This window comes from Oncorhynchus nerka, linkage group LG13 (genome assembly GCF_034236695.1).
Source record: "Oncorhynchus nerka isolate Pitt River linkage group LG13, Oner_Uvic_2.0, whole genome shotgun sequence".
Classification (NCBI taxonomy): domain Eukaryota; kingdom Metazoa; phylum Chordata; class Actinopteri; order Salmoniformes; family Salmonidae; genus Oncorhynchus; species Oncorhynchus nerka.
The window spans coordinates 175,536-199,000 of record NC_088408.1 but is presented as its reverse complement, the minus strand read 5'-3'; the positions used below and the strand labels follow the sequence as shown (position 1 = coordinate 199,000).

The 23,465-nt window shown below is 51.7% G+C and overlaps 1 protein-coding gene across 1 annotated transcript in view; it reads right to left on the bottom strand.

Annotated features, from left to right (window-relative positions):
• agbl5 (AGBL carboxypeptidase 5) overlaps positions 1-23,465 on the bottom strand; it is an 84,507-nt gene that overhangs the window by 49,724 nt on the left and 11,318 nt on the right. The window contains 1 exon segment of the mRNA XM_065026106.1: positions 2,148-2,317. Within this exon segment, the coding sequence (XP_064882178.1) occupies positions 2,148-2,317 (170 nt within the window).

The window sequence follows — 23,465 nt, the reverse complement described above, 5'->3', positions numbered from 1 at the left end:
TCATATCACTGCATCACTACCTGAAACGTACCAAAATGTCATATCACTGCATCACTACCTGAAACGTACCAAAATGTCATATCACTGCATCACTACCTGAAACGTACCAAAATGTCATATCACTGCATCACTACCTGAAACGTACCAAAATGTCATATCACTGCATCACTACCTGAAACAAAATGTGGAAAAAGTCAAGGGGTCTGATTACTTTCCGAATACACTGTATATAATAATTACACTCCAACATACACTGAGTTTACAAAACATTAAGAACACCTCCCTAATATTGAGTTGTACCCTTTTTTGTCCTCAGAACAGCCTCAATTCGTCAGGACATAGACTCTGCAAGGTATCTAAAGCCTTCCACAGAGATGCTGGCCCATGTTGACTCCAATGCTTCCCACAGTAGTAGTCCTACACCTGTGTAGTAGTCCTATAGCTTTGTAGTAGTCCTATAGCTTTGTGCGTAGTGATATTACCTGTGTAGTAGTCCTACACCTGTGTAGTAGTCCTATAGCTTTGTGCGTAGTGATATTACCTGTGTAGTAGTCCTATAGCTTTGTGCGTAGTGATATTACCTGTGTAGTAGTCCTACACCTGTGTAGTAGTCCTATAGCTTTGTGCGTAGTGATATTACCTGTGTAGTAGTCCTATAGCTTTGTGCGTAGTGATATTACCTGTGTAGTAGTCCTACACCTGTGTAGTAGTCCTATAGCTTTGTGCGTAGTGATATTACCTGTGTAATAGTCCTACACCTGTGTAGTAGTCCTATAGCTTTGTGCGTAGTGATATTACCTGTGTAGTAGTCCTACACCTGTGTAGTAGTCCTATAGCTTTGTGCGTAGTGATATTACCTGTGTAGTAGTCCTACACCTGTGTAGTGGTCCTATAGCTTTGTGCGTAGTGATATTACCTGTGTAGTAGTCCTACACCTGTGTAGTAGTCCTATAGCTTTGTGCGTAGTGATATTACCTGTGTAGTGGTCCTATAGCTTTGTGCGTAGTGATATTACCTGTGTAGTAGTCCTATAGCTTTGTGCGTAGTGATATTACCTGTGTAGTGGTCCTATAGCTTTGTGCGTAGTGATATTACCTGTGTAGTAGTCCTATAGCTTTGTGCGTAGTGATATTACCTGTGTAGTGGTCCTATAGCTTTGTGCGTAGTGATATTACCTGTGTAGTGGTCCTATAGCTTTGTGCGTAGTGATATTACCTGTGTAGTAGTCCTATAGCTTTGTGCGTAGTGATATTACCTGTGTAGTAGTCCTACACCTGTGTAGTAGTCCTATAGCTTTGTGCGTAGTGATATTACCTGTGTAGTAGTCCTATAGCTTTGTGCGTAGTGATATTACCTGTGTAGTGGTCCTATAGCTTTGTGCATAGTGATATTACCTGTGTAGTGGTCCTATAGCTTTGTGCGTAGTGATATTACCTGTGTAGTAGTCCTACACCTGTGTAGTAGTCCTATAGCTTTGTGCGTAGTGATATTACCTGTGTAGTGGTCCTATAGCTTTGTGCGTAGTGATATTACCTGTGTAGTAGTCCTATAGCTTTGTAGCTTTGTACGCTTTCGTAGTGATATTACCTGTGTAGTAGTCCTATAGCTTTGTGCGTAGTGATATTACCTGTGTAGTGGTCCTATAGCTTTGTGCGTAGTGATATTACCTGTGTAGTAGTCCTATAGCTTTGTGCGTAGTGATATTACCTGTGTAGTAGTCCTATAGCTTTGTGCGTAGTGATATTACCTGTGTAGTAGTCCTATAGCTTTGTGCGTAGTGATATTACCTGTGTAGTAGTCCTATAGCTTTGTGCGTAGTGATATTACCTGTGTAGTAGTCCTATAGCTTTGTGCGTAGTGATATTACCTGTGTAGTGGTCCTATAGCTTTGTGCGTAGTGATATTACCTGTGTAGTAGTCCTATAGCTTTGTGCGTAGTGATATTACCTGTGTAGTAGTCCTATAGCTTTGTGCGTAGTGATATTACCTGTGTAGTAGTCCTATAGCTTTGTGCGTAGTGATATTACCTGTGTAGTAGTCCTATAGCTTTGTGCGTAGTGATATTACCTGTGTAGTAGTCCTATAGCTTTGTGCGTAGTGATATTACCTGTGTAGTAGTCCTATAGCTTTGTGCGTAGTGATATTACCTGTGTAGTAGTCCTATAGCTTTGTGCATGGCCACGCGTCCACTGCCCTCTTTGCTCTGACCGTCTCTCTTGTCGCGGGCGTACATGTTCTTCTCGGAGAAGTTACAACCATGGAAGTCAAAGTGGGCGGAGTTCACAGCTATCAGTTTAGGGTACAACATGTTCTCCACCTACACGCAGACAGAGACACACACACACACACACACACACACACACGTCAGCATTAAGGTACCTAACAAGACCATGTAGGGGATTCCCGGAGGCACCAATGCCGTAACACGTTTCCCAGAGAGCTCCGCCAAATTGTGACAAACTTTGATTTAATATAGAGCAGTTTAATATATTGTTTAATTAATGGCACTTTACTAAGTACTGTTTACATAGTTTCATATCTCTTTGCTCTTCTGAACGTTAATAATGGCTGTGAATTGCTGAACGGAAGATTGCTAAAGTAGGCCGCAGCAAAGCCTTGGATTTTCCTGAACGAGCTACCAACTGGAGAGGCGGGCATATTTGTCTGCTCCTGACAGTTTCGGTTGCCTTGAACGACAGAATATCCGAAGCAAGGTTTTTCATCTCTTTTGTCTTTGTACAGTGAAAGAAGTGATCAAATCAAAGTTTATTTGTCACGTGCCCCGAATACAACAGGTGAAATGCTTCCTTACAGGCCCTAACCAACAGTGCCATTTGTAAATTAAAGAAAATAGGTATTAGGTGAACAATAGATAAGTAAAGAAATAAAAAAAACAACAGTAAGAAGACAGTGAATAATAACAGGATGCTCTCGATGTTGCAGCTGTAGAACCTTTTGAGGATCTGAGGACCCATGCCAAATCTTTTGAGGATCCTGAGGGGGGAATAGGCTTTGTCGTGCCCTCTTCACGACTGTCTTGGTGTGTTTGGACCATTGTAGTTTGTTGGTGATGAGGACACCAAGGAACTTGAAGCTCTCAACCTGCTCCACTACAGCCCTGTCGATGAGAATGGGGGCGTGCTCGGTCCTGCCTTTCCTGATGCCCACAATCATTTCTTTAGTCTTGGATACGTTGAGGGATAGATTGTTATTCTAGCACCACCTGGCCAGGTCGCCGGCCTCCTCCCTATAAGCTGTCTCGTCGTTGTCGGTTTGGTTAGGGTTAGGGGTTGACACTGTTGTGTCGTCGGCAGACTTAATGATGGTGTTGGAGTCGTGCCTGGCCACGCAGTCATGGGTGAACAGGAAGTACAGGAGGGGACTGAGCACGCACCCCTGCTCCAGTGTTGAGGATCAGTGTGTCAAATGTGTTGTTACCTACCCTTACCACCTGGGGGTAGCCTGTCAGGAAGTCCAGGATCCAGTTGCAGAGGTATGTGTTTAGTCCCAGGGTCCTTAGCTTAGTGATGAGCTTGGAGGGCATTATGGTGTTGAACTGTGCTGTAGTCAATGAATAGAATTCTCACGTAGGTGTTCCTCTAGTCCAGGTGGGAAAGGGCAGTGTGGAGTGCAATAGAGATTGCATCATCTGTGGATCTGTTTGGGCGGTATGCAAATTGGAGTGGGTCTAGGGTTTCTGGGATAATGGTGTTGATGTGAGCCATGACATGCTAGGCTTAATGCTATGCTAGGCTATCAATACTCTTACACAAATGCTTGTGTAGCTTTGGTTGAAAAGCATATTTTGAAAATCTGAGAAGACAGTGTTGTTAACAAAAGGCTAAGCTTGTGTTTGAATATATTTATTTAATTTCATTTGCGATTTTCATGAATAGGAAATGTTGCGTTATGGTAATGAGCTTGAGGCTATGACTGATGTCTTGAGATGTTGCTTCAATATATCCACATAATTTTCCTCTGTCATGATGCCATCTAGTTTGTGAAGTGCACCAGTCCCTCCTGCAGCAAAGCACCCCCACAACATGATGCTGCCACCCCCATGCTTCACGGTTGGGATGGTGTTCTTCGGCTTGCAAGCGTCCCCCGTTTTCCTCCAATCATAACAATGGTCATTATGGCCAAACAGTTTCAACAGACACATGGGGACATTTCTCCAAAAAGTACAATCTTTGTCCCCAAGTGCTGTTGCAAACCGTAGTCTGTCTTTTTTTGTGGCGGTTTTGGAGCAGTGACTTCTTCCTTGCTGAGCAGCCTTTCAGGTTATGTCGATATAGGACTCGTTTTACTGTGGATATAGGTACCTCTTTCCTCCAGCATCTTCACAAGGTCCTTTGCTGTTGTTCTGGGATTGATTTGCACTTTTCGCACCAAAGTACGTTCATCTCTAGGAGACAGAACGCGTCTCCTTCCTGAGCGGTATGACGCCTGCGTGGTCCCATGGTGTTTATACTTGCGTACTATTGTTTGTACAGATGAACGTGGTACCTTCAGGCGATTGGAAATTGCTCCCAAGGATGAACCAGACTTGTGGAGGTCTACAATTATTTTTCTGAGGTCTTGGCTGATTTCTTTTGATTTTCCTATTGTGTCAAGCAAAGAGGCACTGAGTTTGAAGGTAGGCCTTTAAAACAAATAGTTTTCTATGTTGGCTTGTGGAACAGTTTCCTTTTATTTTGTCGAGGCCATAAGCTGTCATGCTGCCTATGTTATTTGATTTAACACCCTGTTGTCACTTTACTTGGCACTATTGAATAATCTTTTATAATCTCTTTTATAATATAATTGTCCCAATGCTCCGCTTGGTAAGAGTTTAGCCTAGCTACTGAACCAAATACTGGAGAGTATTTAGGAGCTTGTATACTGGGGGGGGGGGGGGGGGTGCAGGCAACTTGTTTGGGAAGACACTTCAGCGGGAGGGAGGTAGGTCAACAGTTTTTTGGTTTGGTATTTCCTGTTTGTACATTTAAAAAGCTACACTCAATTCCTCTTTTTCCAAAGGTCTCAACAAGCTAATGCAATAGGGCAGCCGACGGAGTACACTTACATTGTCTAGTTGGAACTGTAAAAGGTTTGAACCAACCAGTCAAACGCAGACAAGAGACCCATCTGACAATTTCAGATCACATTAGAAAAAAACTTTATCATTCCAGTTCTCAAAATAAATTGAGGGAAGCTGCCAATTCTGATCCACAAATGGCAACCCTTTGTTTCTTCCAAGGTTATTTCAGATGCCAGTGTCAGATATATTACGGCCACTGATATATTACGGCCAATCTATAATACTCCATTGATCCTTACCAATATCTATGTGCCAAAACATTTTTATACCGTGCCTTTGTCTTCACTTCCAGACATGACCTCACACATTAATCTAGGGAGGCGATTTTAATTGCTGGTTTAATCCTACTTTGGATTGTTCCTCCAACACGTTCTAAGGTTATCCACACTTTTCTTCAACAGTTTGCCGTTACAGACCCCTGGTGTATTTTCAATCCAACTAGTCGGGAAAATTCATTTTTCTCCTGTGTCCATCCCACTTAAGAGTGTTGACTACTTCTTCCTCGACAACATACCTCTTTCCTCTGTACGCTCATGCAATTCCATAGTCATATCTGATCACGCCCCTCTGACTTTAGAGCTATCAGTTGGTGGTGGGACTGAGCCTTGTGTACCTTGGCGTTTTAATACTCGCTTGCGGTCTGATGAAGGTTGACAACTTTCTGACTGCTCAGATTGATGTTTTTATAGCTACTAATGACACCCCCGATGTTTCAGCATCTGTTCTGTGGGAGACTTTTAAGGCCTACAACGGACAACTCGTATTTTACAGCTAGACAATACTTACGCGACCTCACCATCCCCAAATGTGTACAGAGAATCGACTCTCTTTCCAAGCTGAATTCGATACCTTGTCAACAGGCCAAATCGAGGGACTGCTGCTTAAGTCTCGACACATTCACTATGAGGATGGTGACAAGGCAAGTAAATTGCTTTCTCATCAACTTCGCCAGTCTTCCTCTGATCAACACATTTCTGAAATTCAAACACCTACGGGTGCAACAATAGATCCCCAGCGAATAAATAACCCGTTTATTGTTGTTGACCTAACACCTACGGGTGCAACGATAGATCCCCAGCGAATAAATAACCCGTTTATTGTTGTTGACCTAACACCTTTCAATATTGGTTAGAGCCTGTAAGTGAGCATTTCACTGTAAATCTGTTGTTTGCAGCGCACATGACAAATAAACTTTGATTTGATTTAAAGACTTCTATGCCTCTTTATACACTTCTGAACAGACTACTGCCCCCTCAGCTCGATCATTTTTTTAATAATCTAACTATTCCAACAATTGATTCCGTCTCCAAGCTTCAAATGAAGGAACCTGTCACCATTGAAGAGATTTCAGAAGCAGCACGTGCAATGCAAGGTGGTAAATGTCCTGGACCAGATGGGAACGCAATATAATTTTATATGGATAAATTAGCCACGATCTAGATTAAAGCCAAAGGAGTAATTGGCTTTGGGGGTGACCAGTGAAATATACCTGCTGGAGCGCGTACTACGAGTGGGTGCTGCTATGGTGACCAGTGAGCTGAGATAAGGCGGGGCTTTACCTAGCAAATACATATAGATGACCTGGAGCCAGTGGACATCACTTAACCTCTTGAAGCTAGGGGGCACTATTTTTATTTTTGGAAAAATAACGTTCCCAAAGTAAACTGCCTATTTCTCAGGACCAGATAGCTAGAATATGCATATAATTGACAGCGTAGGATAGAAAACACTCTAAAGTTTCCAAAACTGTAAAAATATTGTCTGTGAGTATAACAGAACTGATATTGCAGGCGAAATCCAGAGAAAAATCCAATCAGGAAGTGACTCAATTATATATATATTAGCAGCTATCAGAATCCCTCATTAGCAGCTATCAGAATCCCTCATTAGCAGCTATCAGAATCCCTCATTAGCAGCTATCAGAATCCCTCATTAGCAGCTATCAGAATCCTTCATTAGCAGCTATCAGAATCCCTCATTAGCAGCTATCAGAATCCTTCATTAGCAGCTATCAGAATCCCTCATTAGCAGCTATTAGAATCCCTCATTAGCAGCTATCAGAATCCCTCATTAGCAGCTATCAGAATCCCTCATTAGCAGCTATCAGAATCCCTCATCAGAATCATTCATTAGCAGCTATCAGAATCCCTCATTAGCAGCTATCAGAATCCCTCATCAGAATCCCTCATTAGCAGCTATCAGAATCCCTCATTAGCAGCTATCAGAATCCCTCATTAGCAGCTATCTGAATCCCTCATCAGAATCCTTCATTAGCAGCTATCTGAATCCTTCATTAGCAGATATCAGAATCCCTCATTAGCAGCTATCAGAATCCCTCATCAGAATCCTTCATTAGCAGCTATCAGAATCCCTCATCAGAATCCCTCATTAGCAGCTATCAGAATCCCTCATTAGCAGATATCAGAATCCCTCATTAGCAGCTATCATAATCCCTCATTAGCAGCTATTAGAATCCCTCATTAGCAGCTATCAGAATCCCTCATTAGCAGCTATCAGAATCCCTCATTAGCAGATATCAGAATCCCTCATTAGCAGCTATCAGAATCCCTCATTAGCAGCTATCAGAATCCTTCATTAGCAGCTATCAGAATCCCTCATCAGAATCCCTGATTAGCAACTATCAGAATCCTTCATTAGCAGCTATCAGAATCCTTCATTAGCATCTATCAGAATCCCTCATTAGCAGCTTTCAGAATCCCTCATTAGCAGCTTTCAGAATCCCTCATTAGCAGCTTTCAGAATCCCTCATCAGAATCCTTCATTAGCAGCTATCAGAATCCCTCATTAGCAGCTATCAGAATCCCTCATCAGAATCCTTCATTAGCAGCTATCAGAATCCCTCATCAGAATCCCTCATTAGCAGCTATCAGAATCCCTCATTAGCAGCTATCAGAATCCCTCATTAGCAGCTATCAGAATCCCTCATCAGAATCCCTCATTAGCAGCTATCAGAATCCCTCATCAGAATCCCTCATTAGCAGCTATCAGAATCCCTCATTAGCAGCTATCAGAATCCCTCATTAGCAGCTATCAGAATCCCTCATTAGCAGCTATCAGAATCCTTCATTAGCAGCTATCAGAATCCTTCATTAGCAGCTATCAGAATCCCTCATTAGCAGCTATCAGAATCCCTCAGAATCCTTCATTAGCAGCTCAGAATCCCTCATTAGCAGCTATCAGAAGCTCATCAGAATCCCTCATTAGCAGCTATCAGAATCCCTCATTAGCAGCTATCAGAATCCCTCATTAGCAGCTATCAGAATCCCTCATTAGCAGCTATCAGAATCCCTCATTAGCAGCTATCAGAATCCTTCATTACCAGCTATCAGAATCCCTCATTAGCAGCTATCATAATCCCTCATTAGCAGCTATCAGAATCCCTCATTAGCAGCTATCAGAATCCCTCATTAGCAGCTATTAGAATCCCTCATCAGAATCCCTCATTAGCAGCTATCAGAATCCTTCATTAGCAGCTATCAGAATCCCTCATTAGCAGCTTTCAGAATCCCTCATTAGCAGCTTTCAGAATCCCTCATTAGCAGCTATCAGAATCCCTCATTAGCAGCTATCAGAATCCCTCATTAGCAGCTATCAGAATCCCTCATTAGCAGCTATCAGAATCCCTCATTAGCAGCTATCAGAATCCCTCATTAGCAGCTATCAGAATCCCTCATTAGCAGCTATCAGAATCCCTCATCAGAATCCCTCATTAGCAGCTATCTGAATCCCTCATCAGAATCCTTCATTAGCAGCTATCAGAATCCCTCATCAGAATCCTTCATTAGCAGCTATCAGAATCCTTCATTAGCAGATATCAGAATCCCTCATTAGCAGCTATCAGAATCCCTCATCAGAATCCTTCATTAGCAGCTATCAGAATCCCTCATCAGAATCCCTCATTAGCAGCTATCAGAATCCCTCATTAGCAGATATCAGAATCCCTCATTAGCAGCTATCATAATCCCTCATTAGCAGCTATCAGAATCCCTCATTAGCAGCTATCAGAATCCCTCATTAGCAGCTATCAGAATCCTTCATTAGCAGCTATCATAATCCCTCATTAGCAGCTATCAGAATCCCTCATTAGCAGCTATCAGAATCCCTCATTAGCAGCTATCAGAATCCCTCATTAGCAGCTATCAGAATCCCTCATTAGCAGCTATCAGAATCCTTCATTAGCAGCTATCAGAATCCCTCATTAGCAGCTATTAGAATCCCTCATTAGCAGCTATCAGAATCCCTCATTAGCAGCTATCAGAATCCCTCATTAGCAGCTATCAGAATCCCTCATTAGCAGCTATCAGAATCCCTCATTAGCAGCTATCAGAATCCCTCATTAGCAGCTATCATAATCCTTCATTAGCAGCTATCAGAATACCTCATTAGCAGCTATCAGAATCCCTCATCAGAATCCCTCATTAGCAGCTATCAGAATCCCTCATTAGCAGCTATCATAATCCCTCATTAGCAGCTATCAGAATCCCTCATCAGAATACCTCATTAGCAGCTATCAGAATCCCTCATCAGAATCCCTCATTAGCAGCTATCAGAATCCCTCATTAGCAGCTATCAGAATCCCTCATTAGCAGCTATCAGAATCCTTCATTAGCAGCTATCAGAATCCCTCATTAGCAGCTATCAGAATCCCTCATTAGCAGCTATCAGAATCCTTCATTAGCAGCTATCAGAATCCCTCATTAGCAGCTATCAGAATCGCTCACAGAATCCCTCATTAGCAGCTATCAGAATCCCTCATCAGAATCCCTCATTAGCAGCTATCAGAATCCCTCATTAGCAGCTATCAGAATCCCTCATTAGCAGCTATCAGAATCCCTCATTAGCAGCTATCAGAATCCCTCATTAGCAGCTATCAGAATCCCTCATTAGCAGCTATCAGAATCCCTCATTAGCAGCTATCAGAATCCCTCATTAGCAGCTATCCCTCATTAGCAGCTATCAGAATCCAGAATCCCTCATTAGCAGCTATCAGAATCCAGCTATCAGAATCCCTCATTAGCAGCTATCAGAATCCCTCATTAGCAGCTATTAGAATCCCTCATCAGAATCCCTCATTAGCAGCTATCAGAATCCTTCATTAGCAGCTATCAGAATCCCTCATTAGCAGCTTTCAGAATCCCTCATTAGCAGCTATCAGAATCCCTCATTAGCAGCTATCAGAATCCCTCATTAGCAGCTATCAGAATCCCTCATTAGCAGCTATCAGAATCCCTCATTAGCAGCTATCAGAATCCCTCATTAGCAGCTATCAGAATCCCTCATCAGAATCCCTCATTAGCAGCTATCAGAATCCTTCATTACCAGCTATCAGAATCCCTCATTAGCAGCTATCAGAATCCCTCATTAGCAGCTATCAGAATCCCTCATTAGCAGCTATTAGAATCCCTCATCAGAATCCCTCATTAGCAGCTATCAGAATCCCTCATTAGCAGCTATCAGAATCCCTCATTAGCAGCTATCAGAATCCCTCATTAGCAGCTATCAGAATCCTTCATTAGCAGCTATCAGAATCCCTCATTAGCAGCTATCAGAATCCCTCATTAGCAGCTATCAGAATCCTTCATTAGCAGCTATCAGAATCCCTCATTAGCAGCTATCAGAATCGCTCACAGAATCCCTCATTAGCAGCTATCAGAATCCCTCATTAGCAGCTATCAGAATCCCTCATTAGCAGCTATCAGAATCCCTCATTAGCAGCTATCAGAATCCCTCATTAGCAGCTATCAGAATCCCTCATTAGCAGCTATCAGAATCCTTCATTAGCAGCTATCAGAATCCCTCATTAGCAGCTATCAGAATCCCTCATTAGCAGCTATCAGAATCCCTCATTAGCAGCTATCAGAATCCCTCATTAGCAGCTATCAGAATCCCTCATCAGAATCCCTCATTAGCAGCTATCAGAATCCCTCATTAGCAGCTATCAGAATCCCTCATTAGCAGCTATCAGAATCCCTCATTAGCAGCTATCAGAATCCCTCATTAGCAGCTATCAGAATCCCTCATTAGCAGCTATCAGAATCCCTCATTAGCAGCTATCAGAATCCCTCATTAGCAGCTATCAGAATCCCTCATTAGCAGCTATCAGAATCCCTCATTAGCAGCTATCAGAATCCCTCATTAGCAGCTATCAGAATCCTCCAGATCAGAATCCCTCATTAGCAGCTATCTGATCCCTCATTAGCAGCTATCAGAATCCTCATTAGCAGCTATCAGCTATCAGAATCCTTCATTAGCAGCTATCAGAATCCTTCATTAGCAGCTATCAGAATCCCTCATTAGCAGCTATCAGAATCTATCAGAATCCCCTCATTAGCAGCTATCAGAATCCCTCATCAGAATCCCTCATTAGCAGCTATCAGAATCCCTCATTAGCAGCTATCAGAATCCCTCATTAGCAGCTATCAGAATCCCTCATTAGCAGCTATCAGAATCCCTCATTAGCAGCTATCAGAATCCCTCATTAGCAGCTATCAGAATCCTCATTAGCAGCTATCAGAATCCCTCATTAGCAGCTATCAGAATCCCTCATTAGCAGCTATCAGAATCCCTCATTAGCAGCTATCAGAATCCCTCATTAGCAGCTATCAGAATCCTTCATTAGCAGCTATCAGAATCCTCCCTCATTAGCAGCTATCAGAATCCCTCATTAGCAGCTATCAGAATCCCTCATTAGCAGCTATCAGAATCCCTCATTAGCAGCTATCAGAATCCCTCATTAGCAGCTATCAGAATCCCTCATTAGCAGCTATCAGAATCCCTCATTAGCAGCTATCAGAATCCCTCATTAGCAGCTATCAGAATCCTCATTAGCAGCTATCAGAATCCCTCATTAGCAGCTATCAGAATCCTCATTAGCAGCTATCAGAATCCCTCATTAGCAGCTATCAGAATCCCTCATTAGCAGCTATCAGAATCCCTCATTAGCAGCTATCAGAATCCCTCATTAGCAGCTATCTATCAGAATCCCTCATTAGCAGCTATCAGAATCCCTCATTAGCAGCTATCAGAATCCCTCATTAGCAGCTATCAGAATCCTTCATTAGCAGCTATCAGAATCCTTCATTAGCAGCTATCAGAATCCCTCATTAGCAGCTATCAGAATCCTTCATTAGCAGCTATCAGAATCCCTCATTAGCAGCTATCAGAATCCCTCATTAGCAGCTATCAGAATCCCTCATTAGCAGCTATCAGAAATCAGAATCCTTCATTAGCAGCTATCAGAATCCCTCATTAGCAGCTATCAGAAATCAGAATCCTTCATTAGCAGCTATCAGAATCCCTCATTAGCAGCTATCAGAATCCCTCATTAGCAGCTATCAGAATCCCTCATTAGCAGCTATCAGAATCCCTCATTAGCAGCTATCAGAATCCCATTAGCAGCTATCAGAATCCTCATTAGCAGCTATCAGAATCCCTCATTAGCAGCTATCAGAATCCCTCATTAGCAGCTATCAGAATCGCAGCTATCAGAATCCCTCATTAGCAGCTATCAGCTATCAGAATCCCTCATTAGCAGCTATCAGAATCCCTCATTAGCAGCTTTCAGAATCCCTCATTAGCAGCTATCAGAATCCCTCATTAGCAGCTATCAGAATCCCTCATTAGCAGCTATCAGAATCCCTCATTAGCAGCTATCAGAATCCCTCATTAGCAGCTATCAGAATCCCTCATTAGCAGCTATCAGAATCCCTCATTAGCAGCTATCAGAATCCCAGAATCATTAGCAGCTATCAGAATCCCTCATTAGCAGCTTTCAGAATCCCTCATTAGCAGCTTTCAGAATCCCTCATTAGCAGCTATCAGAATCCCTCATTAGCAGCTATCAGAATCCTCATCATCAGAATCCCTCATTAGCAGCTATCAGAATCCCTCATTAGCAGCTATCAGAATCCCTCATTAGCAGCTATCAGAATCCCTCATTAGCAGCTATCAGAATCCTCATCAGAAGCTCATCTGAATCCCTATCAGAATCCTTCATTAGCAGCTATCAGAATCCCTCATCAGAATCCTTCATTAGCAGCTATCAGAATCCTTCATTAGCAGATATCAGAATCCCTCATTAGCAGCTATCAGAATCCCTCATCAGAATCCTTCATTAGCAGCTATCAGAATCCCTCATCAGAATCCCTCATTAGCAGCTATCAGAATCCCTCATTAGCAGATATCAGAATCCCTCATTAGCAGCTATCATAATCCCTCATTAGCAGCTATTAGAATCCCTCATTAGCAGCTATCAGAATCCCTCATTAGCAGCTATCAGAATCCTTCATTAGCAGCTATCATAATCCCTCATTAGTAGCTATCAGAATCCCTCATTAGCAGCTATCAGAATCCCTCATTAGCAGCTATCAGAATCCCTCATTAGCAGCTATCAGAATCCTTCATTAGCAGCTATCAGAATCCTTCATTAGCAGCTATCAGAGTCCCTCATTAGCAGCTATTAGAATCCCTCATTAGCAGCAATTAGAATCCCTCATTAGCAGCTATTAGAATCCCTCATTAGCAGCTATCAGAATCCTTCATTAGCAGCTATCAGAATCCTTCATTAGCAGCTATCATAATCCCTCATTAGCAGCTATTAGAATCCCTCATTAGCAGCTATCAGAATCCCTCATTAGCAGCTATCAGAATCCCTCATTAGCAGCTATCAGAATCCCTCATTAGCAGCTATCATAATCCTTCATTAGCAGCTATCATAATCCCTCATTAGCAGCTATTAGAATCCCTCATTAGCAGCTATCAGAATCCCTCATTAGCAGCTATCAGAATCCCTCATTAGCAGCTATCAGCTATCAGAATCCCTCATTAGCAGCTATCATAATCCTTCATTAGCAGCTATCATAATCCCTCATTAGCAGCTATTAGAATCCCTCATTAGCAGCTATCAGAATCCCTCATTAGCAGCTATCAGAATCCCTCATTAGCAGCTATCAGAATCCCTCATTAGCAGCTATCAGAATCCCTCATTAGCAGCTATCAGAATCCCTCATTAGCAGCTATTAGAATCCCTCATTAGCAGCTATTAGAATCCCTCATTAGCAGCTATCAGAATCCCTCACAGAATCCCTCATTAGCAGCTATCAGAATCCCTCATTAGCAGCTATCAGAATCCTTCATTAGCAGCTATCATAATCCCTCATTAGCAGCTATCATAATCCCTCATTAGCAGCTATTAGAATCCCTCATTAGCAGCTATCAGAATCCCTCATTAGCAGCTATCAGAATCCCTCATTAGCAGCTATCAGAATCCCTCATTAGCAGCTATTAGAATCCCTCATTAGCAGCTATTAGAATCCCTCATTAGCAGCTATCAGAATCCCTCACAGAATCCCTCATTAGCAGCTATCAGAATCCCTCATTAGCAGCTATCAGAATCCTTCATTAGCAGCTATCAGAATCCTTCATTAGCAGCTATCATAATCCCTCATTAGCAGCTATCATAATCCCTCATTAGCAGCTATTAGAATCCCTCATTAGCAGCTATTAGAATCCCTCATTAGCAGCTATCAGAATCCCTCATTAGCAGCTATCAGAATCCCTCATTAGCAGCTATCAGAATCCCTCATTAGCAGCTATCAGAATCCCTCATTAGCAGCTATCAGAATCCTTCATTAGCAGCTATCAGAATCCCTCATTAGCAGCTATCAGAATCCCTCATTAGCAGCTATCATAATCCTTCATTATCAGCTACCAGAATCCCTCATTAGCAGCTACCAGAATCCCTCATTAGCAGCTATCAGAATCCCTCATTAGCAGCTATCAGAATACCTCATTAGCAGCTATCAGAATCCCTCATCAGAATCCTTCATTAGCAGCTATCAGAATACCTCATTAGCAGCTATCAGAATCCCTCATCAGAATCCTTCATTAGCAGCTATCAGAATCCCTCATTAGCAGCTATCAGAATCCTTCATTAGCAGCTATCAGAATCCTTCATTAGCAGCTATCAGAATCCTTCATCAGAATCCTTCATTAGCAGCTATCAGAATCCCTCATTAGCAGCTATCAGAATCCCTCATTAGCAGCTATCAGAATCCCTCATCAGAATCCCTCATTAGCAGCTATCAGAATCCTTCATTAGCAGCTATCAGAATACCTCATTAGCAGCAATTAGAATCCTTCATTAGCAGCTATCAGAATCCTCTCCCCAGCCTCCCTCTCCCCAGCCTCCCTCTCCCTCTCCCCAGTCTCCCTCTCCCCAGTCTCCCTCTCCCCAGTCTCCCTCTCCCCCAGCCTCCCTCTCCCCAGCCTCCCTCTCCCCAGCCTCCCTCTCCCTCTCCCCAGCCTCCCTCTCCCCAGCCTCCCTCTCCCTCGTCTCCCTCTCCCCAGCCTCCCTCTCCCATTAGCAGTCTCCCTCTCCCTAGTCTCCCTCTCCCCTAGTCTCCCTCTCCCCAGCCTCCCTCTCCCCAGCCCCCTCCCCAGCCTCCCTCTCCCCAGTCTCCCTCTCCCCAGTCTCCCCCTCTCTCCCTCTCCCCAGCCTCCTCTCCCCAGCTCCCTCTCCCCAGTCTCCTCTCCCCAGCCTCCCTCTCCCTCTCCCCAGTCTCCCTCTCCCACCTCCCCCAGTCTCCCTCTCCCCAGTCTCCCTCTCCCCAGTCTCCCTCTCCCCAGTCTCCCTCTCCCCAGTCTCCCTCTCCCTCTCCCCAGCCTCCCTCTCCCCAGCCTCCCTCTCCCCCTCCCCAGCTCCCTCTCCCCAGTCTCCCTCTCCCCAGTCTCCCTCTCCCCAGTCTCCCTCTCCCCAGCCTCCCTCTCCCTCTCCCCAGTCTCCCTCTCCCCAGTCTCCTCTCCTCTCTCCCCAGCCTCCCTCTCCCTCTCCCCAGCCTCCCTCTCCCCAGTCTCCCTCTCCCCAGCCTCCCTCTCCCAGTCTCCCTCTCCCCAGTCACCCTCTCCCCAGCCTCCCTCTCCCCAGCCTCCAGCCTCCCTCTCCCTCTCCCCAGTCTCCCTCTCCCCAGCCTCCCTCTCCCTCTACCCAGTCTCCCTCTCCCCAGTCTCCCTCTCCCCAGCCTCCCTCTCCCCAGTCTCCCTCTCCCCAGTCTCCCTCTCCCCAGTCTCCCTCTCCCCAGTCTCCCTCTCCCCAGCCTCCTCTCTCTCCCTCTCCCCAGTCTCCCTCTCCCCAGCCTCCCTCTCCCCAGCCTCCCTCTCCCCAGTCTCCCAGTCTCCCTCTCCCCAGCCTCCCTCTCCCCAGTCTCCCTCTCCCTCTCCCCAGTCTCCCTCCTCCCAGCCTCCCTCTCCCCAGTCTCCCTCCTCCCAGCCTCCCTCTCCCCAGTCTCCCTCCCCCAGTCTCCCTCCCCCAGTCTCCCTCTCCCCAGCCTCCCTCTCCCCAGCCTCCCCTCTCCCTCTCCCCAGTCTCCCTCTCCCCAGTCTCCCTCTCCCCAGCCTCCCTCTCCCCAGTCTCCCTCTCCCCAGCCTCCCTCTCCCCAGTCTCCCTCTCCCTAGTCTCCCTCTCCCCTAGCCTCCCTCTCCCCAGTCTCCCTCTCCCCAGCCTCCCTCTCCCCAGCCTCCCTCTCCCTCTCCCCAGCCTCCCTCTCCCCAGCCTCCCTCTCCCTCTCCCCAGTCTCCCTCTCCCCAGTCTCCCTCTCCCTAGTCTCCCTCTCCCTAGTCTCCCTCTCCCCAGCCTCCCTCTCCCCCTCCCCCTCTCCCCCTCCCTCTCCCCAGTCTCCCTCTCCCCAGTCTCCCTCTCCCTCTCCCCAGCCTCCCCTCCCCCCTCTCCCCAGCTCCCTCTCCCCAGTCTCCCTCTCCCCAGCCTCCCTCTCCCTCTCCCCAGTCTCCCTCTCCCCAGTCTCCCTCTCCCCAGTCTCCCCTCTCCCTCTCCCCAGTCTCCCTCTCCCCAGCCTCCCTCTCCCAGTCTCTCTCCCCCTCTCCCCAGTCTCCCTCTCCCCAGTCTCCCTCTCCCCAGTCTCCCTCTCCCCAGTCTCCCTCTCCCCAGTCTCCCTCTCCCTCTCCCCAGCCTCCCTCTCCCCCTCCCCCCCAGCTCCCTCTCCCCAGTCTCCCTCTCCCCAGTCTCCCTCTCCCCAGTCTCCCTCTCCCCAGTCTCCCTCTCCCCAGTCTCCCTCCCCAGCCTCCCCTCTCCCCTCTCCCCTCCCTCTCCCTCTCCCCAGCCTCCCTCTCCCCAGTCTCCCTCTCCCCAGTCTCCCTCTCCCCAGTCTCCCTCTCCCCAGTCTCCCTCTCCCCAGCCTCCCTCTCCCCAGTCTCCCTCTCCCCAGTCTCCCTCTCCCCAGCCTCCCTCTCCCCAGCCTCCCTCTCCCTCTCCCCAGTCTCCCTCTCCCCAGCCTCCCTCTCCCTCTCCCCAGTCTCCCTCTCCCCAGTCTCCCTCTCCCCAGCCTCCCTCTCCCCAGTCTCCCTCTCCCCAGTCTCCCTCTCCCCAGCCTCCCTCTCCCCAGTCTCCCTCTCCCCAGTCTCCCTCTCCCCAGTCTCCTTCTCCCCAGCCTCCCTCTCCCCAGTCTCCCTCTCCCCAGCCTCCCTCTCCCCAGCCTCCCTCTCCCCCTAGCCTCCCTCTCCCCAGCCTCCCTCTCCCTCTCCCCAGTCTCCCTCTCCCCAGCCTCCCTCTCCCCAGAGTCCCTCTCCCTAGTCTCCCTCTCCCCAGCCTCCCTCTCTCCCCTCCCCAGCCTCCCTCTCCCCAGTCTCCCTCTCCCCAGTCTCCCTCTCCCCAGCCTCCCTCTCCCCAGTCTACCTCTCCCCAGCCTCCCTCTCCCCCTCCCCAGTCTCCCTCTCCCCAGTCTCCCTCTCCCCAGCCTCCCTCTCCCTCTCCCCAGTCTCCCTCTCCCCAGTCTCCCTCTCCCCAGCCTCCCTCTCCCCAGTCTCCCTCTCCCCTAGTCTCCCTCTCCCCAGCCTCCCTCTCCCCAGCCTCCCCTCCCCAGTCTCCCTCTCCCCAGTCTCCCTCTCCCCAGCCTCCCCCTCCCCAGCCTCCCTCCCTCTCCCCAGTCTCCCTCTCCCCAGTCTCCCTCTCCCTCCCCAGCCTCCCTCTCCCCAGCCTCCCTCTCCCCAGTCTCCCTCTCCCCAGCCTCCCTCTCCCCAGTCTCCCTCTCCCCAGTCTCCCTCTCCCCAGTCTCCTTCTCCCCAGCCTCCTCTCCCCAGTCTCCCTCTCCCCAGCCTCCCTCTCCCCAGCCTCCCTCTCCCCAGCCTCCTCTCCCTCTCCCCAGTCTCCCTCTCCCCAGCCTCCCTCTCCCCAGTCTCCCTCTCCCTAGTCTCCCTCTCCCTAGTCTCCCTCTCCCCAGCCTCCCTCTCCCCTCCCCAGCCTCCCTCTCCCCAGTCTCCCTCTCCCTCTCCCCAGTCTCCCTCTCCCCAGTCTCCCTCTCCCCTGCCTCCCTCTCCCCAGTCTCCCTCTCCCCAGTCTCCCTCTCCCCAGTCTCCCTCTCCCCGTCTCCCTCTCCCCAGTCTCCTTCTCCCCAGCCTCCCTCTCCCCAGTCTCCCTCTCCCCAGCCTCCCTCTCCCCAGCCTCCCTCTCCCTAGCCTCCCTCTCCCCCCTCTCCCCAGTCTCCCTCTCCCCAGTCTCCCTCTCCCCAGCCTCCCTCTCTCCCCAGAGTCCCTCTCCCCTAGTCTCCTCTCCCCAGCCTCCCTCTCCCCCTCCCCCCAGCCTCCCTCTCCCCAGTCTCCCCTCTCCCCAGTCTCCCTCTCCCTCTCCCCAGCCTCCCTCTCCCCAGCCTCCCTCTCCCCAGCCTCCCTCTCCCCAGTCTCCCTCTCCCCAGCCTCCCCTCCCCCTCCCCAGCTCCCTCTCCCCAGTCTCCCTCTCCCCAGCCTCCCTCTCCCTCCCTCCCCAGTCTCCCTCTCCCCAGTCTCCCTCTCCCCAGTCTCCCTCTCCCCAGTCTCCTCTCCCCTCTCCCCAGTCTCCCTCTCCCCAGTCTCCCTCTCCCCAGCCTCCCTCTCCCCTCCCCAGTCTCCCTCTCCCCAGTCTCCCTCTCCCTCTCCCCAGCCTCCCCCTCCCCAGCCTCCCTCTCCCCAGCCTCCCTCTCCCCAGTCTCCCTCTCCCTAGTCTCCCTCTCCCCAGCCTCCCTCCCTCCCCAGTCTCCCTCTCCCCAGTCTCCCTCTCCCTCTCCCCAGCCTCCCTCTCCCCAGCCTCCCTCTCCCCAGTCTCCCTCTCCCCAGCCTCCTCTCCCCTCCCCAGCTCCCTCTCCCCAGTCTCCCTCTCCCCAGCCTCCCTCTCCCTCTCCCCAGTCTCCCTCTCCCCAGTCTCCCTCTCCCCAGCCTCCCTCTCCCCAGTCTCCCTCTCCCCCAGTCTCCCCCTTCTCCCCAGCCTCCTCTCCCCAGTCTCCCTCTCCCCAGTCTCCCCCCTCCCTCTCCCCAGCCTCCCTCTCCCCAGTCTCCCTCTCCCCAGTCTCCCTCTCCCCAGCCTCCCTCTCCCCAGCCTCCCTCTCCCCAGTCTCCCTCTCCCCAGCCTCCCTCTCCCCATCTCCCTCTCCCCAGTCTCCCCTCCCCAGTCTCCCTCTCCCCAGCCTCCGTCTCCCCAGTCTCCCTCTCCCCAGTCTCCCTCTCCCCAGCCTCCCTCTCCCCCTCCCCAGCCTCCCTCTCCCCAGTCTCCCTCTCCCCAGTCTCCCTCTCCCCCCTCTCCCCAGCCTCCCTCTCCCCAGCCTCCCTCTCCCCAGCCTCCCTCTCCCTCTCCCCAGTCTCCCTCTCCCCAGCCTCCCTCTCCCTCTCCCCATTCTCCCTCTCCCCAGTCTCCCTCTCCCCAGCCTCCCTCTCCCTCTCCCCAGTCTCCCTCTCCCCAGTCTCCCTCTCCCCCTCTCCCCAGCCTCCCTCTCCCCAGTCTCCCTCTCCCCAGTCTCCCTCTCCCCAGTCTCCCTCTCCCTCTCCCCAGCCTCCCTCTCCCCAGCTCCCTCTCCCCAGTCTCCCTCTCCCCAGCCTCCCTCTCCCTCTCCCCAGTCTCCCTCTCCCCAGTCTCCCTCTCCCCAGCCTCCCTCTCCCCAGTCTCCCTCTCCCCAGCCTCCCTCCCTCCCCAGCCTCCCTCTCCCTCTCCCCAGTCTCCCTCTCCCCAGCCTCCCTCTCCCCAGCCTCCTCTCCCCAGCCTCCCTCTCCCTCTCCCCAGTCTCCCTCTCCCCAGCCTCCCTCTCCCTCTCCCCAGTCTCCCTCTCCCCAGCCTCCCTCTCCCTCTCCCCAGTCTCCCTCTCCCCAGCCTCCCTCTCCCCAGCCTCCCTCTCCCCAGCCTCCCTCTCCCTCTCCCTCTCCCCAGTCTCCCCAGTCTCCCTCTCCCCCTCTCCCCAGCCTCCCTCTCCCCAGTCTCCCTCTCCCCAGTCTCCCTCTCCCCAGCCTCCCTCTCCCCAGCCTCCCTCTCCCTCTCCCCAGCCTCCCTCTCCCCAGTCTCCCTCTCCCTCTCCCCAGCCTCCCTCTCCCCAGCCTCCTCTCCCTCTCCCCAGCCTCCCTCTCCCCAGCCTCCCCTCTCCCTCTCCCCAGCCTCCCTCTCCCCAGCCTCCCTCTCCCCAGTCTCCCTCTCCCCAGCCTCCCTCTCCCCCTCCCCAGCTCCCTCTCCCCAGTCTCCCTCTCCCCAGCCTCCCTCTCCCTCTCCCCAGTCTCCCTCTCTCCTCCCTCTCCCCAGCCTCCGTCTCCCCAGTCTCCCTCTCCCCAGTCTCCCTCTCCCCTCTCCCCAGCCTCCCTCTCCCCAGCCTCCCCTCTCCCCAGTCTCCCTCTCCCCAGCCTCCCTCTCCCCAGTCTCCCTCTCCCCAGCCTCCCTCTCCCCAGCCTCCCTCTCCCCTCTCCCCAGCCTCCCCTCTCCCTCTCCCCAGCCTCCCTCTCCCCAGTCTCCCTCTCCCCCCAGCCTCTCCCCTCTCCCTCTCCCCAGTCTCCCTCTCCCCAGTCTCCCTCTCCCCTCTCCCCAGCCTCCCTCTCCCCAGCCTCTCCCTCTCCCCAGTCTCCTCTCCCCAGTCTCCCTCTCCCTCTCCCCAGCCTCCCCTCTCCCCAGTCTCCCTCTCCCTCTCCCCAGTCTCCCTCTCCCCAGCCTCCCTCTCCCTCTCCCCAGTCTCCCTCTCCCCAGTCTCCCTCTCCCCAGCCTCCCTCTCCCCAGTCTCCCTCTCCCCAGTCTCCCTCTCCCCAGCCTCCCTCTCCCCAGCCTCCCTCTCCCCAGTCTCCCTCTCCCCAGCCTCCCTCTCCCCAGCCTCCCTCTCCCCAGCCTCCCTCTCCCTCTCCCCAGTCTCCCTCTCCCCAGCCTCCCTCTCCCTCTCCCCAGTCTCCCTCTCCCCAGCCTCCCTCTCCCTCTCCCCAGTCTCCCTCTCCCCAGCCTCCCTCTCCCCAGCCTCCCTCTCCCCAGCCTCCCTCTCCCTCTCCCCAGTCTCCCTCTCCCCAGTCTCCCTCTCCCCAGTCTCCCTCTCCCCCAGCCTCCCTCTCCCCCTCCCCAGCCTCCCTCTCCCCAGTCTCCCTCTCCCCAGTCTCCCTCTCCCTCTCCCCAGCCTCCCTCTCCCCAGTCTCCTCTCCCCAGCCTCCCTCTCCCCAGCCTCCCTCTCCCCAGCCTCCCCTCCCCAGCTCCCTCTCCCCAGTCTCCCTCTCCCCAGTCTCCCTCTCCCCAGTCTCCCCCTCTCCCCAGCCTCCCTCTCCCCCTCCCCAGCCTCCCTCTGCCCAGCCTCCCTCTCCCCCTCCCCAGTCTCCCTCTCCCCAGTCTCCCTCTCCCCAGTCTCCCTCTCCCTCTCCCCAGCCTCCCTCTCCCCAGCCTCCCTCTCCCCAGCCTCCCTCTCCCCCTCCCCAGCCTCCCTCTCCCTCTCCCCAGCCTCTCTCCCTCTCCCCAGTCTCCCTCTCCCCAGCCTCCCTCTCTCCCTCTCCCCAGTCTCCCTCTCCCCAGTCTCCCTCTCCCTCTCCCCAGCCTCCCTCTCCCCAGCTCCCTCTCCCCAGTCTCCCTCTCCCCAGCCTCCCCTCTCCCTCTCCCCAGTCTCCCTCTCCCCAGTCTCCCTCTCCCCAGCCTCCCTCTCCATCTCCCCAGTCTCCCTCTCCCCAGTCTCCCTCTCCCTCCCCAGCCTCCCTCTCCCCAGTCTCCCTCTCCCCAGCCTCCCTCTCCCCAGTCTCCCTCTCCCCAGCCTCCCTCTCCCCAGCCTCCCTCTCCCCAGCCTCCCTCTCCCCAGTCACCCTCTCCCCAGCCACCCTCTCCCCAGCCTCCCTCTCCCCAGCCTCCCTCTCCCTCTCTCCCCAGTCTCCCTCTCCCCAGCCTCCCTCTCCCTCTCCCCAGTCTCCCTCTCCCCAGCCTCCCTCTCCCTCTCCCCAGTCCTCCCTCTCCCCAGCCTCCCCAGCCTCCCTCTCCCTCTCCCCAGCCTCCCTCTCCCCAGTCTCCCTCTCCCCAGCCTCCCTCTCCCCAGTCTCTCTCTCTCCCCAGCCTCCCTCTCCCCAGCCTCCCTCTCCCCCAGCCTCCCCCTCTCCCCAGCCTCCCTCTCCCCAGTCTCCCTCTCCCCAGTCTCCCTCTCCCCAGCCTCCCTCTCCCCCCTCCCCAGCCTCCCTCTCCCCAGTCTCCCTCTCCCTCTCCCCAGCCTCCCTCTCCCCAGTCTACCTCTCCCCAGCCTCCCTCTCCCCCTCCCAGCCCCCAGCCTCCCTCTCCCCTAGTCTCCCCCTCCCCAGCCTCCCTCTCCCCAGTCTCCCTCTCCCCAGTCTCCCTCTCCCCCTCCCTCCCCAGTCTCCCTCTCCCTCTCCCCAGCCTCCCTCTCCCTCTCCCCAGTCTCCCTCTCCCTCTCCCCAGTCTCCCTCTCCCCAGTCTCCCTCTCCCCAGCCTCCCTCTCCCTCTCCCCAGTCTCCCTCTCCCCAGCCTCCCTCTCCCCAGCCTCCCTCTCCCTCTCCCCAGTCTCCCTCTCCCTCTCCCCATCCTCCCTCTCCCCAGTCTCCCTCTCCCCAGTCTCCCTCTCCCCAGTCTCCCTCTCCCCTCTCCCCAGTCTCCCTCTCCCCAGCCTCCCTCTCCCTCTCCCCAGTCTCCCTCTCCCCAGTCTCCCTCTCCCCAGTCTCCCTCTCCCCAGCCTCCCTCTCCCCAGCCTCCCTCTCCCCAGCCTCCCTCTCCCCAGCCTCCCTCTCCCCAGTCTCCCTCTCCCCAGTCGCCCTCTCCCCAGTCTCTCCCTCTCCCCAGCCTCCCTCTCCCCAGCCTCCCTCTCCCCAGCCTCCCTCTCCCCAGCCTCCTCTCCGCCTCCCCAGCTCCCTTTCCTCTTGTGTGGATAAAAAATGTTTTACACTTTATTCAATTGGAGAAGATAAAATATACCCTACGGTGTTCTTCTGTCAAATTCTACCGAATGAGGCAACCTTTCTTTACCTATGTAGAAACACTGCAATTTCCCTATACTCTACATTCTCCCAAGTCCCCCTCTACAAGTCTCCCTCTCCCCAGCCTCCATGTCTCCCTCTCCCCAGCCTCCATGTCTCCCTCTCCCCTCCCCAGCTCTCTCCCCCTCCATCTCCC